An 18,481-nucleotide genomic window follows, 5' to 3' on the forward strand; every position below is an offset into this window, starting at 1 on the left:
AATACTTAAAAGTCACTCTTCAGAAACCTATTAGAGCTTCATTCAACAAAGAAATGACTGGGAAAACTTCAGCAAAAAGGCTGATGGTAAGTATTTTCATATGTCTAATTGTATCAAAGACTAAATAAAAGGTGAAGATGAGGGTGAAAGATCAATGTTCAAATATTATACATTATGATACAATGGAAATAATGCAACACAAAATGGGAAGAAAAAGGAAAGAGGAAAGTAGAATAAGCTATTGATTCTGCAATAGGCAACTGTCGGGATACCATTAAAAACTGACAAACCAGACATTAAAACATTAAATAACCAAACAGGCTGGTAAAATCATTTTAAATAGAAATAAGAAAGATGAATAAGAAAATGAAATATGGACTACAAAGGATGGTATGGTGTGACACTTTTCTAAATATACCTTTATGTATGATTCTGACTTCTAGAACTATGTTAACATTTTACAGACTTAGAAAAAGAATCAAAGCCAACAAGAATTGGGGAAGACCCGAAATGAAATACATACAAACAGAAATAAGCCTAACTATATGAAAAAATAAATACCATAACCGCACTGAAGGCAGAGGGAAGAAAAAAACTATTCACATAGTCTCAAAGTATCTCCCCCATGATACTTATTAAGCACAAAAAGAAAAACAGTAACTTTACAAAGGACAGACCTAGCAGGTAGCACCTTTGTAAACTAAGTAACTTTGTAAAACAGTATTTTGACTACACACTGTAATGCTAAAGACAAAAAGAACAATGCACAAATATTTTCTTCTCATTAGTAGGCTTGTTTTTCACAAGGACATAGATTATCAATCCCTGAACTACTTTATGTGTACTGTGAGTGAATGAGTGTGTGTCTGTGTTGTGAATAATGAAAGTCCAGGTTTCTCACTATCAAAGAAAGGAGTTAAACATTAAGATAAGGTGGAAAGCTGGAATGAACACTGTCATGTTGTATTGAAATTTTAAGCATCAGCCTGAACTCAGTTTTCAATATGTGTACGTATAGATAAATACAAATGTATGTATACATACATATATATTACTAGCTCTGTCATGAGAAGATCTAGAAGCAATGACACTCCAGTACCAAAGGGCACACCTAACACTTAGATTTTGGTTTCTAAATACCATTCTCCAATAAAAGAAACCTGGCTCCTTGAAGAAATGGTTGGCATGGGGAAGGTACAACAAAATACTGGAATATTTTGTATTGTCAGAAAGTAAGGAACTATGCAAAAAATTATGGAGACCTATCAGAAGAACATAAGCAGCAGCCTGAAGGGACACACACTGGTCAAATGTGAGACAGTTAAAACATCAAAATAAATTACAGTAAGTGTTTATATCCCTGGAATAAAATAAGAATCCATAATCCATAGTGATATTCATTAATTAATTAACTAATTAACTAATTAAGAAGAAAAAAGTTCTTCTTTAAAGTAAAATTCTAACTATAAATGTAGAAAGAATGATTAAAACAGAAAAATCACCATTTGGCAAACACCACAGTAATAATCGTTGCAGGGAAGAATCATCAATAGATGCTAAAATCACTGAGTAAAAATATAATGAGAAATATTCACGTAGTCTCAAAGTATCCCCTCATATGATACTTATTAAACATGAGAAGAAAAATAATAACTTTACAAAGGAGAACCCTGGCAGGCACCACATTAACCAGTGATCAAAGTTAACAGCACCAGTGATGCAAAATATTCACATCATGTCCTTCCCAAAATGAGGAACTGGGAAGGACACAACCTTGGTTCTATGGTATTCCTGTCCAAAAAACCACATAACCTGAATTTAAGCATGAGAAAACAACAAACAAACCCAAATTGGGACACTCTACAAAACAACTCTTCAAAAATTGCAAGATGGTAAAAAGCACAGGAAAACTTAACCCATCCAGATTAAAGAATACATAACAACTACATGCAAAATTTTATCCTGGATTGGATCCTGGAATCAGAGAAAGTACATTAGTAGACAATTGGTGAAATGTAAACAGTCTGTGGATTAGATAATATTGTTGTTATCAGTGTTGATTTCCTGATTTTGCTAATTACACTGCAGTTACATAAAATATAAAATTTGGAGAATCTGATGAGGTGCATTCAGAAATTTTTTAGAAGTGTTTTGTAAGTTAAAAGTTACTCAAATTAAAAAGTTAATAAAATAAAATAAAACTTGCCCAAAGCCACAAGTAAATGCCAGAGCTGGGAACACGCTTGTTCCAGAGCCCATACCAACATGCTCCACTGCACCTTAGGACAACTAAACACAATTAAAGACTAACTCAGGTACCAGGAGCTGTTCTAAATGCCTTAAACATACTAACTTGCAGGTATTATAAGTATCATCATTATCATCATCATCTTCATGAGGCATAGAGAAATGAGGAAATATTTCCAATATCATACATCTAGTAAGTAGTAAGACTACAACTTGAACACTAGCTTAACCCCAAAGTCCATGATTTCATGTTCTTAACTAATATCCTATAAAACAGATGCTAGAAAAGAAAATAATAAGAAATCAAAAGATCCTTAAAAATTAAAGATATGATTGTCAAAATAAAAAAAAATTCAACATAGCATTAGAATTTAAGAATATCTCTCAGAAATTAAAGAAATAAGAGAGAAGAGATAAGAAGTATGAAGAATCAATCCAGCTAATCCAAGATAGAGCTAACAGAATTACTGGGAAAAAAAAAGAGACAGAAAATATAGAGAAGAATATTATCAAGGAAATAGTACCAAAGAAAATTCTCCAGAGTTCAAGAGAAACAGGAGTATGCAAACTGAAAGGATCCACTAGTGCTGACAGCGACAAATGAATAAAGACCCAGACCTAGACACATCCATCATTGTGAAATTTCAGATACCAAGGATAAAGAGGAAAGCCTAAAAACTTCCAGAAAAAAAACGTCCAAATTAAAGTGGGTCACCCACAAGAGAATAAGAATCTGAATAAGATTTCTCTTCAGCAACACTAGGAAGACAAAAAACAAAACAAATCAAAACAAAACACACACATACACAAACACAAAAAAATGCAGTATAGCCTTTAACATTCTTAGGAAAATAATTTTCAGCCTGGAACTGAACTGTCAAATATGAAGATATAATACAGACATTTTTAGAAACACAAAGGCTCAGAAAAATTTATTTCCCATTCATCACTCCATCACTTTTTTATTTTATTTTTTTTTGAAGATTTTTTTTTGATGTGGACCATTTTTAAAGTCTTTATTGAACTTGTTACAGTACTGTTTCTGTTTTATGTTTTGGTTTTTTGGCCACAAGGCATGTGGGATCTTAGCTCCCCAACCAGGGATCAAACCCACACCCCCTGCATTGGAAGGTGAAGTCTTAACCAGTGGACCTCGAGGGAAGTCCCTCCCTCACTTTAAAGAGAGAGATGTGTTGTAATATAAATTTATATTTATCCTTTCTTCCTTCAAGTAAGGTGAAGATGTACTCCAACAAAACAAGATTAAAAAAAAAAAAGAAAACATGTATATTTAGAAATAGTAGCCTAAGCCATAGAGTAATGAAGAGAAGTTCAAAATTAACAGCTGTGCAGCAAAGCCAGAGGGCAACCAGTTGAGACTGGAGCAAGAAGATAGAGGGATCCAGAAGACGGGGCGGGGGGAAGGATCCCACACAATAGACAGGGTGTTCAAGAGTTGGAAGGGAAAATGAGGATATGATAAAAATACATTATGTAAGAAAAAGAAAGGAGAAAAGAAAAGCAATGAAAAACTATAGGGAATACAAAAATCTACACAATGAAGTCATGATCCAAATGTAAAATATCTAGTCCAAATTAGAACAGGAAATCAGTGGGTTTCATGAAGATAAGTGAAACAGACTGTAAACAATAAACAGAAAGATTAAGAAACTAGTAGATTTTTTTAAGGCATAAGATTCTTCTCTGTATATTTTTTAAAAGTGTGAGAAACTCAAAGAAAAACAAAAAGCTATTTCAAAGTTATAATCCACATATGAAGCAAACTAAAATGGACATGATTTTGAGTAACTGGTGACTTAAAAGAAAGGGCTACCCATCTGAACACCTCTTTTAAGTAGCATGGAATCATGACATTGGAAACAAAGAGAAAGAAACAGCTTTGCAGTGAATATTTCCCTACTGTTAATAATGCAAAAGCTGAATATCAATTTTCAAAGGTCGGAATGAACCTGCAAATACGAAGCATGGGAAACTTAATTTGATTACAGAATAAACAAAAATGTGATAAACCTTGATAGTGTCAAAATAAAACTACAGCCAACCCAAGATGGGAGGTAGAAAGAAGAATGGAGAAGAAAGAAAAGGTAGGGGATGGATAAGGAAGGGAGAACAGGTGATTACTGCTTTTCATTATAAGTACTTTGTTCTATAGGCATTATTTTGCGAAAAATATCTTTTAATGTTTTAAGGAGAAAGCTGTTACCAGTGCAAATGCTACAAAGAGGTCAAGTGAGAAAGCTAGATCTGGCCTGTAAAATCACGGATGACCTTGAAAAGACCATTTCATGAGAATATTGGCATGGAAACCAGAGTATGGTGGGCTGGGAAATGAAGACCTGAAGAGGACAAGTATACCCAGCAGAACTCTAAGGACAGGAGAGAAGAAAAGAAAGGTTGCTAACAAGAATTAAAAAGAAAGGGAAGGTTGTTGTTGCTATTTTTATTTACATGGGGAAAAAACCTGAGCATGTTTTTAATTTGACTAAGGTAAAGAAGAGACGACAGGTGATGAAATCCAGAGTACAGGATGAGGAATCAGCCTTGTACAGAAGAAGGGATATCTATTCTTCTGAAATACAAAGAAATGAGGTAGGGATGGATTCAGTTTGGGAGGCGGAAAGGCGGTGAGATCCAGCTAACAGGATCACAAAGAGCTTCTTCATCCACTGATGAAGTGTATTTTGACCATTCTCAGTACACTGCAAGCTCATATGAAAAACAATCAGACAGGAAATTTTTGAAAACATAAAAATTAGCTGAAATTAGAGATTATGCTATCCAAAGCTGGGTGATCAATGCGAAAATGTATGTGCCAAAATCAGTACTTTAAATTTGGGGATAACATCAGATGTATTCTCTGTATTATGAATTAAGATCACTACTTTCAGTATTACAATTCTAGAGCTACTTTTTCCTCCTGTGTTCTATCTCTCTTTCTTTCTTTCTTTTTTTTTATATTTTGGCTGCATTGGGTCTTCGTTGCTGTGCGCGGGCTTTCTCTAGTTGTGGCAAGTGGGGCCTACTCTTCATTGAGGTGCGCGGGCTTCTCATTGCAGTGGCTTGTCTTTGTTGCAGAACACAGGCTCTAGGCACGCGGGCTTCAGCAGTTGTGGCACACGGGCTCAGCAGTTGTGGCTTGCAGGTTCTGGAGCACAGGCTCAGTAGTTGTGGCGCACAGGCTTAGTTGCTCCACAGCAATGTGGGATCTTCCAGGACCAGGGCTCGAACCTGTGTCCCCTGCATTGGCAGGCAGATTCTTAACTGCTGCGCCACCAGGGAAGTCTCTATTTCTCTTTCAAATTAACCTGATTACTATGATAGGCTATTATTTGGCTACTAAATATTACAAATAGAAATCTATGTTTATGACAGATTTTTAAAATTTACCTTGAGTAACTAGTTCTTTTTCAAAAGAGTACAGGAATTTACAAAAAAAAAATGGTTGACTTTATTTTAAAATGTAGATGCTTTAGCAAAATTTATCAATGCTTTTTGCTTTTTAAATTTCTGTTAATGACCTTCCATCCTAAAGTAGTTCTTCCTCTAGGCATTTATGCTGCTGAAACAGTGTTATGTTACTCCATGACAGGCTTACCCTAAGTAACCTGAAGCCTGCAGACGAATTTTAATAAAATGAAGACATGTTTTTCCTCCAAAGGTTTTACTTTAAATTATAACTAAAACCATAATTTTGAGACCACAAAAATATGCACCCTCATTAAAAATTAAACAACAGCTAAGGGTATTTTGAAGCAAGCTGACTGGGTTAAAAAGTCCTGGGAATAAAACTAAATCTGTGATGATCACTGATACGCATGGGTCATTGCTAAGGCAGCCCCAACTTAAGAACACAAGGATGGCAGGGAAAGATCGCAGTGAGCTTAAAGGGAAGTATTTATTGAGCAGTTTCCATTGTGTGTCCTGGATTACTGGAACATGATACAGTCAGACTCTAGTGTAACACCACTCAAACCAGACTAAGGGTTGTTTACAATACCCTGGGCAATTTGAAACTTTGAGATTTCAACAATGGCATCAACTAACTAAAACATTTTGAGTAGTGTAATCAACTGTGATTTATTACCTCACATGAATGTGTTTCTAGCTTATAAATAAGCTACCACTGACCCCTTTTATCTCACACATAATTGAAATAATGAATTTGTAGTCTTGGTATCACTCTGTATTAAAAATTACAAAGCAGGCGTTTAGAGTTGAAACAAAACTTTACTCCCACCATCTCACCAGCCATTAGCTTTATTAGTCTACAATCATTGCCATTCTATTTCTGGTTCGCAATAAGACTTACTCATTAGTCTTACTCCTGTCTTTAGCAGCCTTTTAAAATCACAGCCTATTCATGTACCCTTGGTGTAGTCTCTGATGCATCTTTCAGGCTAACATTTCTATGCTTTCCTTCTATGTTGGTTCATCCACCTCTAGGTTGTGTTCATGTTCTGATTGTTTATTATTCTGACTTACTCTTTGATCCACACTCTCTCATCTTGACATTTCTATCTCGTTGAAATCGAGATTTCACGTCTAAATTAGCTTTTGTCTATGCTACCCTAATGAAATTGCTCTGTACTTGTATATATGAACTGCTTTGCTTTGTTCCTCTGCCGAAAACTTCTTCTTTAAGAATTACCAGTGACATTGGTTTCATTCAAATCTTTGCTTCTAAGCTCTTAGGAATAGGCTTTTATTACACCCAAACATTTCATTTTCCATTAGGTTCCACTCTCTTGATAACTGCTTGCTTCTTCTCTACTCTAACCTTCCTTAGTTTTGGGCTGCTTAAATTGTTTCTATGACAGGCTATCCTTTCCTCCAACTTTTCCACTTAAAAATTCTGATTATTGAGAAATTTATCTAAAATTTACTTCCATTTTCTTATATTTTCTAATTTATATATTCAATGTATCACTGAGGGAGCTGAAATTAAGTATATATTACTCATCAGCTAAAAAGTTCAGAGTGTACACACACACAAATGTAGAAGAAAAGAAAAAATCTAAATAAATGTTGATTCTCTTTCTTATTTAGTTTAAGCTTTAGAATCCAACGACCCTGCTCAAACTGAATTCTCTCTATGTATAACCAAAAGCATCCATCACTGTCTATAAAGTCACAAAGTGATATTAGGAGAAAAACAGGCAGGAGGTGTATGCACAATCCATGCACACATATTAAAATTACACATTGCCCGAGAGTCTTCCCTCATAAAAGTAAACAACTCTTCTGTAAAGAGTAATTATATGTTTGTATGACACACAAGTGGGCTTGCTCCCAAGTTAATGGTTTACTAGGGGCTTTACACAGCTAAAAATCAAAACTTTAGAACCCAGGCTTGATTTTTCATAGTGAGTCGTAGGCCATAAAACTGAATATTCCACAGGAACAAATGAAGACAAAAATTAGCACTGTGTCTTGGATTTGAGATAGATTATCCATCCTAACAGACTCCAACCGAATGGCAAAACAGGCAAAGGAAGACCCTGTATCAAACCATCGTCGTGGAGAGTGGTACACAGAGAGAATGAGAGTAGGGGTTGGGGAAAAGGAAAAAAATGTAAACTAAAACCAGAAGAGGCCTTTATGAACCAATAATGACATGTGTCAAGATCTGGGTGATAATCAACTCAACTTTTTGCACCAGAGGGCAAAACAAACCCAAACAACAGGAACTCCAGAGAAGTAACATATCATGTTTCCCCCTAAATCCCAGAGAAAACAATTCACCACCAAAATGTTTCTGATGTACAATCACAAAGTGACACAATTATCACTCTTCAAGATCAAAACAAAACAAAAAAGACCTGCACCCAAAGTAAATAAAAGCTTTAAGTTGGAGAAAGTTGTAGAGGCACAATAGAAGAAACATCTTTGTAACAGTCATCTTTCTACCATACTGTCTTATTATTTTAGATATTCATGCAGAGAATAGTCAAATCAATGATGACCCAGAAGATACACTTTCATTCAATGGCATTTGGCCTCAATTGCTTCTTTGAGCTCTTTTCTCAAAAAAAGGATATAATTTTATATACAGAAAACAATCTAGAATAAAAAGAAATACTGTACTCTCTTTCTAGCCAAAATTTAATTTTCCATTTGTTCTTCGGTAATAATATCCTTTAAAATTGTCCTTTCCACTAGTTATTCTACATGGAGGTGGAAGCTTTACATCTTAGAAATAAGTAACAGCTCATACTAAAGGCTAAAAGGAGTCAGAGTATGATTATTAAAAATGAAGAACAGGGTTCAATACTGCAATGTCATTTTATTCTCACTACAGAAAGATACCTGTGTTTTCCTTAGCAGTGACAGAGGTCACCAGGAAAAGCATAAGATTCATATACAGAGAATACCCTGAACTGATACAAACTGTATTAGCTAGAAGAGAATATTTATAAAACTAATTCTTCTAAACAATTTTGACACTGGATTGAGTTCGGTACACCATGTTTCAAACAGCTGTTCTCCTTAGGATCACAGGTTCAAACGCGCATAGACGATTTACATTTAACAACTGGTAAGCTATCAAATGCCGCACAGCTAAGTGTAGGAGGTTGAGAGAGACGCCATCCTATGAAAAGTGATGCTTTTTTTTAAAGTAGGAACATTGTGTTTTTAGCCAAACAAACTAATACTTAGCCATCTTATTATTCCAGGCACAACTGGTCATTTCAGAGACAACTCTGAATTGGGCAGAGCCCTGAAATGTTCTCCCACTAAATGCCTGATTTTTCTCTTCTTCCCTTACCTGATAATGAGCCTGGGCTTGCTGTGCTGAGTTCAAGGTGACATTGCAGAGCTTGCAGTACAGGGGCTTACATAGCTCCTCCAGGGCAGTGTCTTGCTCCCCTCCCTTAGGTAACTCTTCTTCCCCGGCCAGAGGCAAGGAAGCCTCCTGCCCAAAAGACTTCTGTGGCGGAAGCGGCAAGGTTCCTGTAGACCTGGCGGCCACTGACATAGGAGGAGAGGATGAGGGCCGCTTAGGCGGAGGAAGCCCAGCGTGTTGCAAGAGGATCATTGGGTAGGAAAGACTTGGGCATAATCCAGTGGGTGACGAGAAGTCGGGTCTTCAAATCTGAATCAACAGCAAAAAAATACTTAAAAATGTGTCCTCTGCAATATGACGTGTAAATTGACCACACCATCTGCCCCTTCCTCTACTTCTCCAAACCATCTTTAGGACTCCTTTCCTTTTACCTCATCCAGCAGACTGCCCCTGTGTGTTAATCCACACTGACACAGTGCTCTTCCACTGAGAACAGCTTTATAGATCTGGCTTGATTTTGCTTGGCACAGCTCCAAATGCAGTCCCTCTGGCCCAGGAACATTATTAACAGTATTGCATCCGTGGCTAATTAAATCTAAAAATCACATGGCTGAAATGGACATCAAAGGTCACCCAGTCCAGACCCCTTCCCTCAGGCACACTTAAACACTCCTGACCATAATCATGCATAGACAAAAAAAACACCACCACCAGCAAAGAACCTTAGCAAATATCTCCTTTCCATGCAAACTAGTCTTTCTATCCAAATGATATCAAAAAGAATGAAATAAAGAGTGTCACTGCTCAGATTACTGCCAGCACTTCTAGAACTAGCTAAAATATCACGGAACTCTAGGAAAAAATCTGAGTTACCATGTGACAAAAATAAATAAAAGTGTACCTTCTGATCAACTAGTAATATTTAAATAATTGAGCCAATGACTCCTCAGAGCAGAGGCTGCAAGCAGACAACCTATACGCCACATGCAGCCACAGATGTGCTCTGCTTGGAATATAGTGTTTTGTTTTGCTTTCATTTTTAAATTGAATTAAAGTCAACATTTAAAAATCAAAAGATTTGTGGCTCCTCTTGATAAAAGGGTGATCTGGCAACACTTGGCCCATGGTCCTACATGGGCAACAATTAGCTAGTTAGTGCTGACAGGCACTGTCCCGGGGTAGCCAAGCTTGCCTCCTCTAGGCCACCTCAGTCTGCACTCAGCCTGCTGCCTATATTCATATTACTTGCCTGCTCCCCGTAAGCTTAAGACCCCACCTCATATAGCCTTAGATGGTATTCATGAGTCCACTATAAAATCAGAGTATTTTCTCTCCCTCTAGAGGTAAATTACCTACATGAAATAGTGTATCAAGTAAATGTCCAATGGCATACTGAATCACACTACCACAAGCCCCAATATAATTCTAGTTCCTCAGTCTTTCGACTACTTGCTTTCCCCTTCTTATTAAATAACTGATAGTCTCTATTCTGTTTCCCTCAGAAAAGACCCAGTATGTTCCAATCCCACTTCAATTTTATCTATGATTTCTCCGGTCTCCCACCCAGATGGCAACTTCTAACCCTGAGTATCTCAAAATGAACCACAGTATGCACTTTGAGTTCCCACAATTCTAATTAACCCAAATCAAAATCCTTATTTCAAACTCCTCTATTCTTTTCACTCTCAATACTATTAAAACCTCTTTTCTTGGTCAATAGAATATGGCTATTTTAAGCTGCTGAAATTTTCCATCTGCAATAGAAATGTGTACATTTTATGACAATAATAGATTTACTAAAATTAACCAAGAACATTTTGAAAAGTTAAAAGTCTCTTTTACCACATTTAATAAGTATATACACATGGAAATTGCAACCAAGTAACAGCTTTTATACTAAATTCAGGGTCTTGGGGCAGCAAAGGACATCAGTGCAATGGGAAAATAATATAGTAAAGGACAAAGTACATAAATTATTAGTCATAGTACTTAACAATACTTCTCATTAAACATAATATCTAGAAATACAACAATATTATTTTATTCTCAAGCAGAAGTATGCTGTCCATTTCTCTGAGAATATTTTTTTAAAAAGCAATACAGATTTAGAACATTTAAAAAGTCAGGGTCTCTATAACCATATTATTTCTCTCAATTAAGTCAAAGACATTCAGAAAGCAGATACAGATATTTTGAAAAGGGAAACTAAGGAGACAAAGACCACTTTTTTTAAGTTCAACTACCTAATTATAATAATTCATAATATTAAAAAACTACACATACCACCTGTACAGAGACATACTGATACCAAAGTGCCAATGACAAGCTGTCAGCTCAGAAGAGAAATGGTGGAGGAGGGTGTCAAAACATCTGGATAAAGGAAATCAGCAATATAAACAGAAAATCAAATGCTACCAAATGCCTAGACATGTCTGGGCTTGTTTTATGAAAGTTTACTCCCACTTGAGGAAATAGCAGCATGTGTCTCCCCCAGTGTTGTCTACAGGCTTCCATCAAAATAAAGGCCTGATAAAACCCCCTGAATTGAAGAAAAAATTCTCACCAAGTACAGACTTACCCATTATTGCATCTTACCTTTATAATGTTTAAAGAATAGCTAGATAGTCCAAAATTCTTTCTTGTAATATTTAACAATCGAAACGATGTCAACTCCCCCCAAAAGCGTCTATGCATGACAATTACATCAGGTATTTCTATACTTGCAAAAAAAAAAAAAAAAAACTAGCGGAAAATAAAAAACTAAAAGAAATACTAAAACGAAGCCTTCAGTGAAAGCAGGAATGGTGGAATATAAAGAGACTCAAAGCACTTGCGACTCAGATCTGCCCAACTACTGCATTAGATTAAAAGAAACTAACTTGATAGCTGATGTAAATAAAATATTCCTTGGATCAAAAAAGCCATTCAATTTGATGCTTGAAGTGGCATAAATGAAGGATTTATGGTGGTTAATATCCCGGTTTGGAAGGGGTTGAGGGGCAATAAAGAAAATCAAAGCTTCAGTGTACCCTATTTAAAGAAAACGAATGATCATATAGCATAGTTTTCATGATCGGACTGGGGCCTACTCTTCACTTACTGTATTAAAGACAACCACTTTCTCATTTGGAGAAATCTTCTTAGGAAAGGGAACACAATAAAGGAACAGGTTACTGGCACCTCAACAAACTAGGGAAGTCTGTAATTGGGAATTCTGGAAACGAGGGAAAGACGGTGAGCGTTATTCAAAGGTCATCAGAACGCAGCGAGAAGGAATGAGAGAGAGGAAAATAGAAAAATAATCAGTTGAGGTAAGGTATATCACATAAGGAAGACCCAAAAGAACGGAAGAATCTGGGGGAAAAGAGGCCTTGGTGGATTGGCGAATGTTCTCTAGGCTCAGCTATGACGGTTCCTAATCCCAGGGAACCTTTCACGTTATTTGAATCAAAGCTACATATACTTCAGCATCGCCCACATATACCTTACATTCTTAAAATGTGCATGCATACACACGAGCGCGCACACACATACATACACATACACACGCACCTCAATCCCATAAGGATGCCATCACGAAACATGGAATCCCCAGTCTCCCACGGGGCGGGGGCAAGCGCGAGGGCCAAGGCAGCTGCACGCCTAAAATGATCCAAACAGTACACGTGAAATGCTTATAAACAAACAGATAAATAAAAGCAGCGCAAGTCTGTCACGTGGAGGGCAGGTAGAAAGACCGCACCGGAAAGGAACTCCTAGTCCCGTCGCTCCTGTGCTCGTCCTAAATGCCCCGAGGCTCGCGATCGCCCGCACTTACCGGAACCCCCAGAACGCTCCGGGAGTCTGGGCGCCGCGTCTGCCCGGGACGCCCGCCGCCCTCGGTCCTACGCACCCCGCTCGGCCCGGTTCAACTCCGCCTCCCTCCCCGCAACTTTCTCGCTGGTCCCGCCGAGCCCCCTCCGCAGCTAAAGGCTGACTGTCAAAAGTCAGTCCAACCGGACCCACAGGGAAACAGCTGCAGGAAGTGACTGCGGAACCCGGAGGCTGCGGAGGAGGAGACTGAAGGCGCCGGCCCGGCGTCGCCAGTGCGCATGTGCCTGGTGGAGCAGGCCCCGTGGCGGCTGCAACTACAGCGGCGACGGAGGCTCCAGCCCCGGGCTGGTGGGGCGCGCGCCCGGCAGGTGCGGGGACTGTGAGCGCAGGGGCGCTGAGCAGGAGCGGCGAACCAAGGCACGAGTCAGAGGGAGGATGCACCACCGCGAGTCCTAAGACCTGTTCATCATATAACCTGGAAAGTTGATCCAGAGCAGAAACCTGGGCAGAGTTTTTGCAACTTTCATCTCCTGTCATTGAGATCCAAACCTTTTTCATTCCAGCCCCACCCTCAGTCCGCTGATTGCCGGCTAAGGCGGCAGAGTGGAGTGGCCAAAATATCCAGGATCTTTTAACCTGCTGCGACAGAACCTTTAAATTGCACCTTTCCCCAGGAAGGAGGAAGACTAGTCCGGCTGCCTACTCAGTGGTCTACAATCACACAAGAAAACACGGAGGGAGAGGGAGAGACAGAGACAGACAGACAGACTTGCCCTCTCCCCAGCATCAGAGTGGGCAAGGGATAGAGAAGACCTTCCCTTGAGCGCGCGCGCGCGCGCGCGCACACACACACACACACACACACACACACACACACACACCAGCCGCGCCTGCAAAACAGGAAAGACTAGGAAGAGACTGGCTAAGGCCAAAATGTCACATCCTCTCATAGTCAACCTCAACACTTTCAGGGTTGACATTGAAAGATGAGCTGAGAAAATTCCAGCTCTAAAATTCTGTTAACTTGTAAATTAACCCATAGGAATATTTCCGGGGGGGGTGGTGGGCACGTAAAATATGCATAACATAAATTTACCATTTTCACCATGTTAATTGTTCAGTGCCATTAAGTACATTCACAACGTTGTGTACTTATTTTTTAATCATTAATTAAAATGTCAAGGAGACCTACTTATAGAAAGATGTGCCTTAGTCGTAGGCAAACTACTGCAGGAAATTAAAGCTGTTTCTTTGGTTGAAACACACCATCCAATGCTACCACCAACACACCAAATTGACTGTTTTCTAGAAATGACTTAATAAATACATTGACTGTTTAGCAATCACACCCACAGCTAGTGTACACAGGTCATTTGGGGAGAGTAATCCATCATGCTTAGGTAGAAAACAAATTGTTTTTCTGAACTAATTTTCTGTTTATATATACATACTTTATATGTCAAGTTTTTAAATGGCCACATTGTTTTTAAGTAGTCTGGTTTGATTCTTCCATATGAAACTGTCCAGTTTCCCCATCGCCATTTATTGAAGAGGCTGTCTTTTCCCCATTGTATATTCTTGCCTCTTTTGTCATAGATTAATTGACTATATGAGTTTATTTCTGGGCTCTCTATCCTGTTCCATTGATCTGTCTGTTTTTATGCCAGTACCATGCTGCTTTGATTACTGTAGTTTTGTAGTATGGTCTGAAGACAGGGAGCATGATACCTCCAACTCTGTTCTTCTTTCTCAAGATTGTTTTGGCTGTTCAGGGTCTTTGTGTTTCCATACAAATTTTAGAATTATTTGTTCTAGTTTATGAAAATGCCATTGGTATTTTGATAGGGCTTGCATTAAATCTATAGATTGCCAGGGGTATTATTGTCATTTTAACAGTACTAGTTCTTCCAATCCATGAACACAGTATATCTTTCCATCTGTCTGTGTCATCTTCAATTTCTTTCATCAGTGTCATAGTTTTCTGAGTACAGGTCTTTTACCTCATTAGGTAGGTTTATTCCTAGGCATTTTATCCTTTTTGATATCATGGTAAATGGAATCATTTCCTCAACTTCTCTTTCTGATAGTTTGTTGTTAGTGTATAAAATTGCAACAGATTCCTATATAATAATTTTGTATCCTGCAACTTTACCAAATTCATTGATTAGTCCTAGTAGTTTTCTGGTGGCATCTTTAGGATTTTCTATGTATAGTATTGTGTCATCTGCAAACAGTGACAGTTTTACTTCTTCCTTTCCAATTTGGATTCCTTTTATTTCCTTTTCTTCTCTGATGGCTGTGGCTAGGGTTTCCAATACTATGTTGAATAAAAGTGGCAAGAGTGGACATTCTTGTCTTGTTCCTGATCTTAGAGGAAATGCTTTCAGCTTTTCACCATTGAATATGATGTTGGCTATAGGTTTGTCATATATGGCCCTTATTATATTGAGGTATATGCCCTCTGTACCCACTTTGCTGAGAGATCTTTATCATAAATGGATATTGAATTTTGTCAAATGCTTTTTCTTCATCTGTGGGGTGATCATGTGATTTTTATCCTCCCTTTTGTTAATGTGGTGTATCATGTTGATTGATTTACAAATACTGAACCATCCTTGCATCCCTAGGATAAATCCCACTATATCAAGGTACATGATACTTTTAGCATATTGCTGAATTTGGTTTGCTAATATTTTGTTGAGGATTTTTGCATCTACATTCTGTGATATTGGCCTATAATTTTGTTTTTTTGCAGAGTCCTTGACTGATTTTAGTATCAGGGTGAAGCTGGCTTTGTAGAGTAAGTTCAGAAGCATTCCTTCCTCTTCAGTTTTTTGGTATAGTCTGAGAAGGACAGAATTTCTTTAAATGTTTGGCAGAATTCATCTGTGAAGCTGTCTGGTCCTGGACTTTTTTGTTTGGAGATTTTTAGATTACTAATTTAATTTCATTACTGGTAATTGGTCTATTCATATTTTCTATTTCTTCCTGATTCAGTCTTGGGAAATTGTGCATTTCTAGGAATTTATCCATTCTTTCTACATTGTCCATTTTATTGGCATGTATTTGTTTGTAGTGATCTTTTATGTAATTCTGTGGTGTTAGTTGTAACCTCTTTCATTTATGATTTTATTTATTTAATTTTCAATTGCTTTCTTGATGAGTCTGGCAAAAGCATTATCAATTTTGTTTATCTTTTCGGGACTTCCCTGGTGGCACAGTGGTTAAGAATCCGCCTGCCAATGCATGGGACACGGGTTTGATCCCTGGTCCAAGAAGATCCCACATGCCGCGGAGCAACAAAGCCCATGTGCCACAACTACTGAGCATGCGCTCTAGAGCCTGCGAGCCACAACTACTGAGCCCATGTGCCACAACTACTGAAGCCCACACGCCTAGAGCCCATGCTTCACAACAAGAGAAGGCACTGCAACAAGAAGTCCGGGCACTGCAACAAAGAGTAGTCCCCGCTCGCCGCAACTAGAGAAAGCCCGCACGCAGCAATGAAGACCCAATGCAGCCAAAAATAAATAAATTTTTTTTAAGTTTTATCTTTTCAAAAATCAGCTCTTAGTTAAATTAATCTTTTCTATTTTTTAAGTCTCTATTTCATTTACTTCTGTTCTGATCTATATTGTTTCTTTCCTTCTACTAACTTTTGGTTTAGTTTGTTCTTCTTTTTCTAGTTCCATTAGGTGTAAGGTTTTGTTATCCACTTCATGTGAATGCAAATGTTCATGATCCTCTTTCCTCACTGGGATGGAAAAGAATTTATTTACCAAAATCAGTGACCACAAATAATGTACCTGAAGCCACATTCATCTGTTCTAACAAAAATACTACACCCAGCATGACTACTGCAGCAAGGCTATTACAGCAAGGTAGTCTACAGTTATTCTGCAGGATCTATATGGCTCCTGCAGAGGCCAGTCTGGTGGATTAAATCGAGATTATCATCTTTGCATCTTTTAGATATTTAAGGGACGCACTCCACTGTCTTCTCTGGGATGCAACATTGTTTTTGATTCACTGTTTTGGCTGGGGGTAAGGGTGAGAAGTTTCAAAGGCTTCCCCTTAGTTTTCCCTGGTATGATATTTCTTACCTCACAAACCAAGACCCATTATGGGGCTATGACATGCTTGACATAACCAAGAATGTCGTTCCCAGTTTAGCAACATGAAAATGAACACCAGGTGGGTCTGCAGTCTAATGGGTCAGTGGGAAGTCCCACTTTGTTCAAGACTCCATTCATTACCTGCCCCCCATGTGCTTCCAAACTAATAGGGCATATTATGGACTGAATGTTGGTGTCCCTTAAAAATTCATATATTGAAGACCTAGCCTCCAGTGTAGCTCTATTTGGAAATGAGTTCTGTAAGGACATAAGTAATTAAGATTAAGTGAGGTCATAAGGGTGGGGACTTGATCCAATAGGATTGGTGCCCTTATAAGAAGAGACAACAGAGAGTTCATTCTTTCTCTCTTCACATGTGCACACAGAAGAGGTCATGTGAGCATACAGGGAGATGGTGACCACCTACAAGTGAAGAGAAGAGGCCTCAGAATAAAACCTACCTTGGGGGCTTCCCTGGTGGCGCTGTGGTTGAGAGTCTGCCTGCCGATGCAGGGGACACGGGTTCGAGTCTTGGTCTGGGAGGATCCCACATGCCGCGGAGCAGCTGGGCCTGTGCGCCACAACTACTGAGCCTGCGCGTCTGGAGCCTCTGCTCCGCAACAAGAGAGGCCGCGATAGTGAGAGGCCCGCACACCGCGATGAAGAGTGGCCCCAGCTTGCCACAACTAGGGAAAGCCCTCGCACAGAAACGATGACCCAACACAGCCATAAATAAATTAATTAAAAAAAAAAAAACCTACCTTGACATCACCTTGATCTTGGACTTCCCAACCTCCAGAACTGTGAGAAATATATTTCTGTTGTTTAATCCATCCAGTCTGTAGTATTTTGTTATGGCAACCCAAGCAGACTAATATAGGGGCATTATGACACTTTGGGTTTCTGTTTATCAATGTCAACTTATTTCCTGCAGCGTTAATAGTCTTCAACATGTCTGGGCAGTTCCCTTTCCTCAGTGAACAGAACTGTCACCTGAATAAATGGCCATAGGTCCATTTGGGCAAAGACTGAGGCTACCATCAGGGCATGTACTTCCTGTGGTATTTCAGAGAACTTCCTCCTGGGAATCTAGCTACCTCTTCATGTAGCAGGTTCTGGACCTGAACACTGACTCAGGTCTGGGCAAGGGATCATCTCTTTTCAAATTAAGGTAAGATTTACATAGCACAAAATTCATCATTTTAACCACTTTAGAGTGTACAATTTAGTGATTTTTAGCACATTCACAATGTTGTACAATTATCACACCTATCTAATTCCAAAACATTTTATTACCTCTAAAAAGAAAATCTGTACCTATTAAGTAGTTGTCACTATTTTCTATGCCATCAACCCCCCACCAGCCCCTGACAACTACTAATCTACTTTCTATCTCTATGGATTTGCCTATTCTAGACATTTCATATAAATGGATTCATATAATATGTCACCTTTCATCTTTACTTTTTAATGGAAGATAACCCTCAGTTTCCTGCTTATC

At 38.5% G+C, this 18,481-nt stretch overlaps 1 protein-coding gene across 8 annotated transcripts in view; it reads right to left on the minus strand.

The window, feature by feature from the left end:
- ZMAT3 (zinc finger matrin-type 3) overlaps window positions 1–13,694 on the minus strand; it is a 32,738-nt gene extending 19,044 nt beyond the window's left edge. The window contains exons 1-3 of one of the 8 annotated variants that reach the window (XM_067738089.1): window positions 12,795–12,820; window positions 12,605–12,694; window positions 9,035–9,361 (exon numbers count right to left, since the gene is read on the minus strand). In XM_067738089.1, the coding sequence (XP_067594190.1) occupies window positions 9,035–9,304 (270 nt within the window). In that variant the 5' untranslated portion in view covers window positions 9,305–9,361; window positions 12,605–12,694; window positions 12,795–12,820. The other 7 variants (XM_067738091.1, XM_067738095.1, XM_067738093.1 and 4 more) reach the window with 7 other exon arrangements.
- Between the last annotated feature and the right edge of the window lie 4,787 nt (window positions 13,695–18,481).

This window comes from Pseudorca crassidens, chromosome 5 (assembly GCF_039906515.1).
Source record: "Pseudorca crassidens isolate mPseCra1 chromosome 5, mPseCra1.hap1, whole genome shotgun sequence".
Classification (NCBI taxonomy): Eukaryota; Metazoa; Chordata; class Mammalia; order Artiodactyla; family Delphinidae; genus Pseudorca; species Pseudorca crassidens.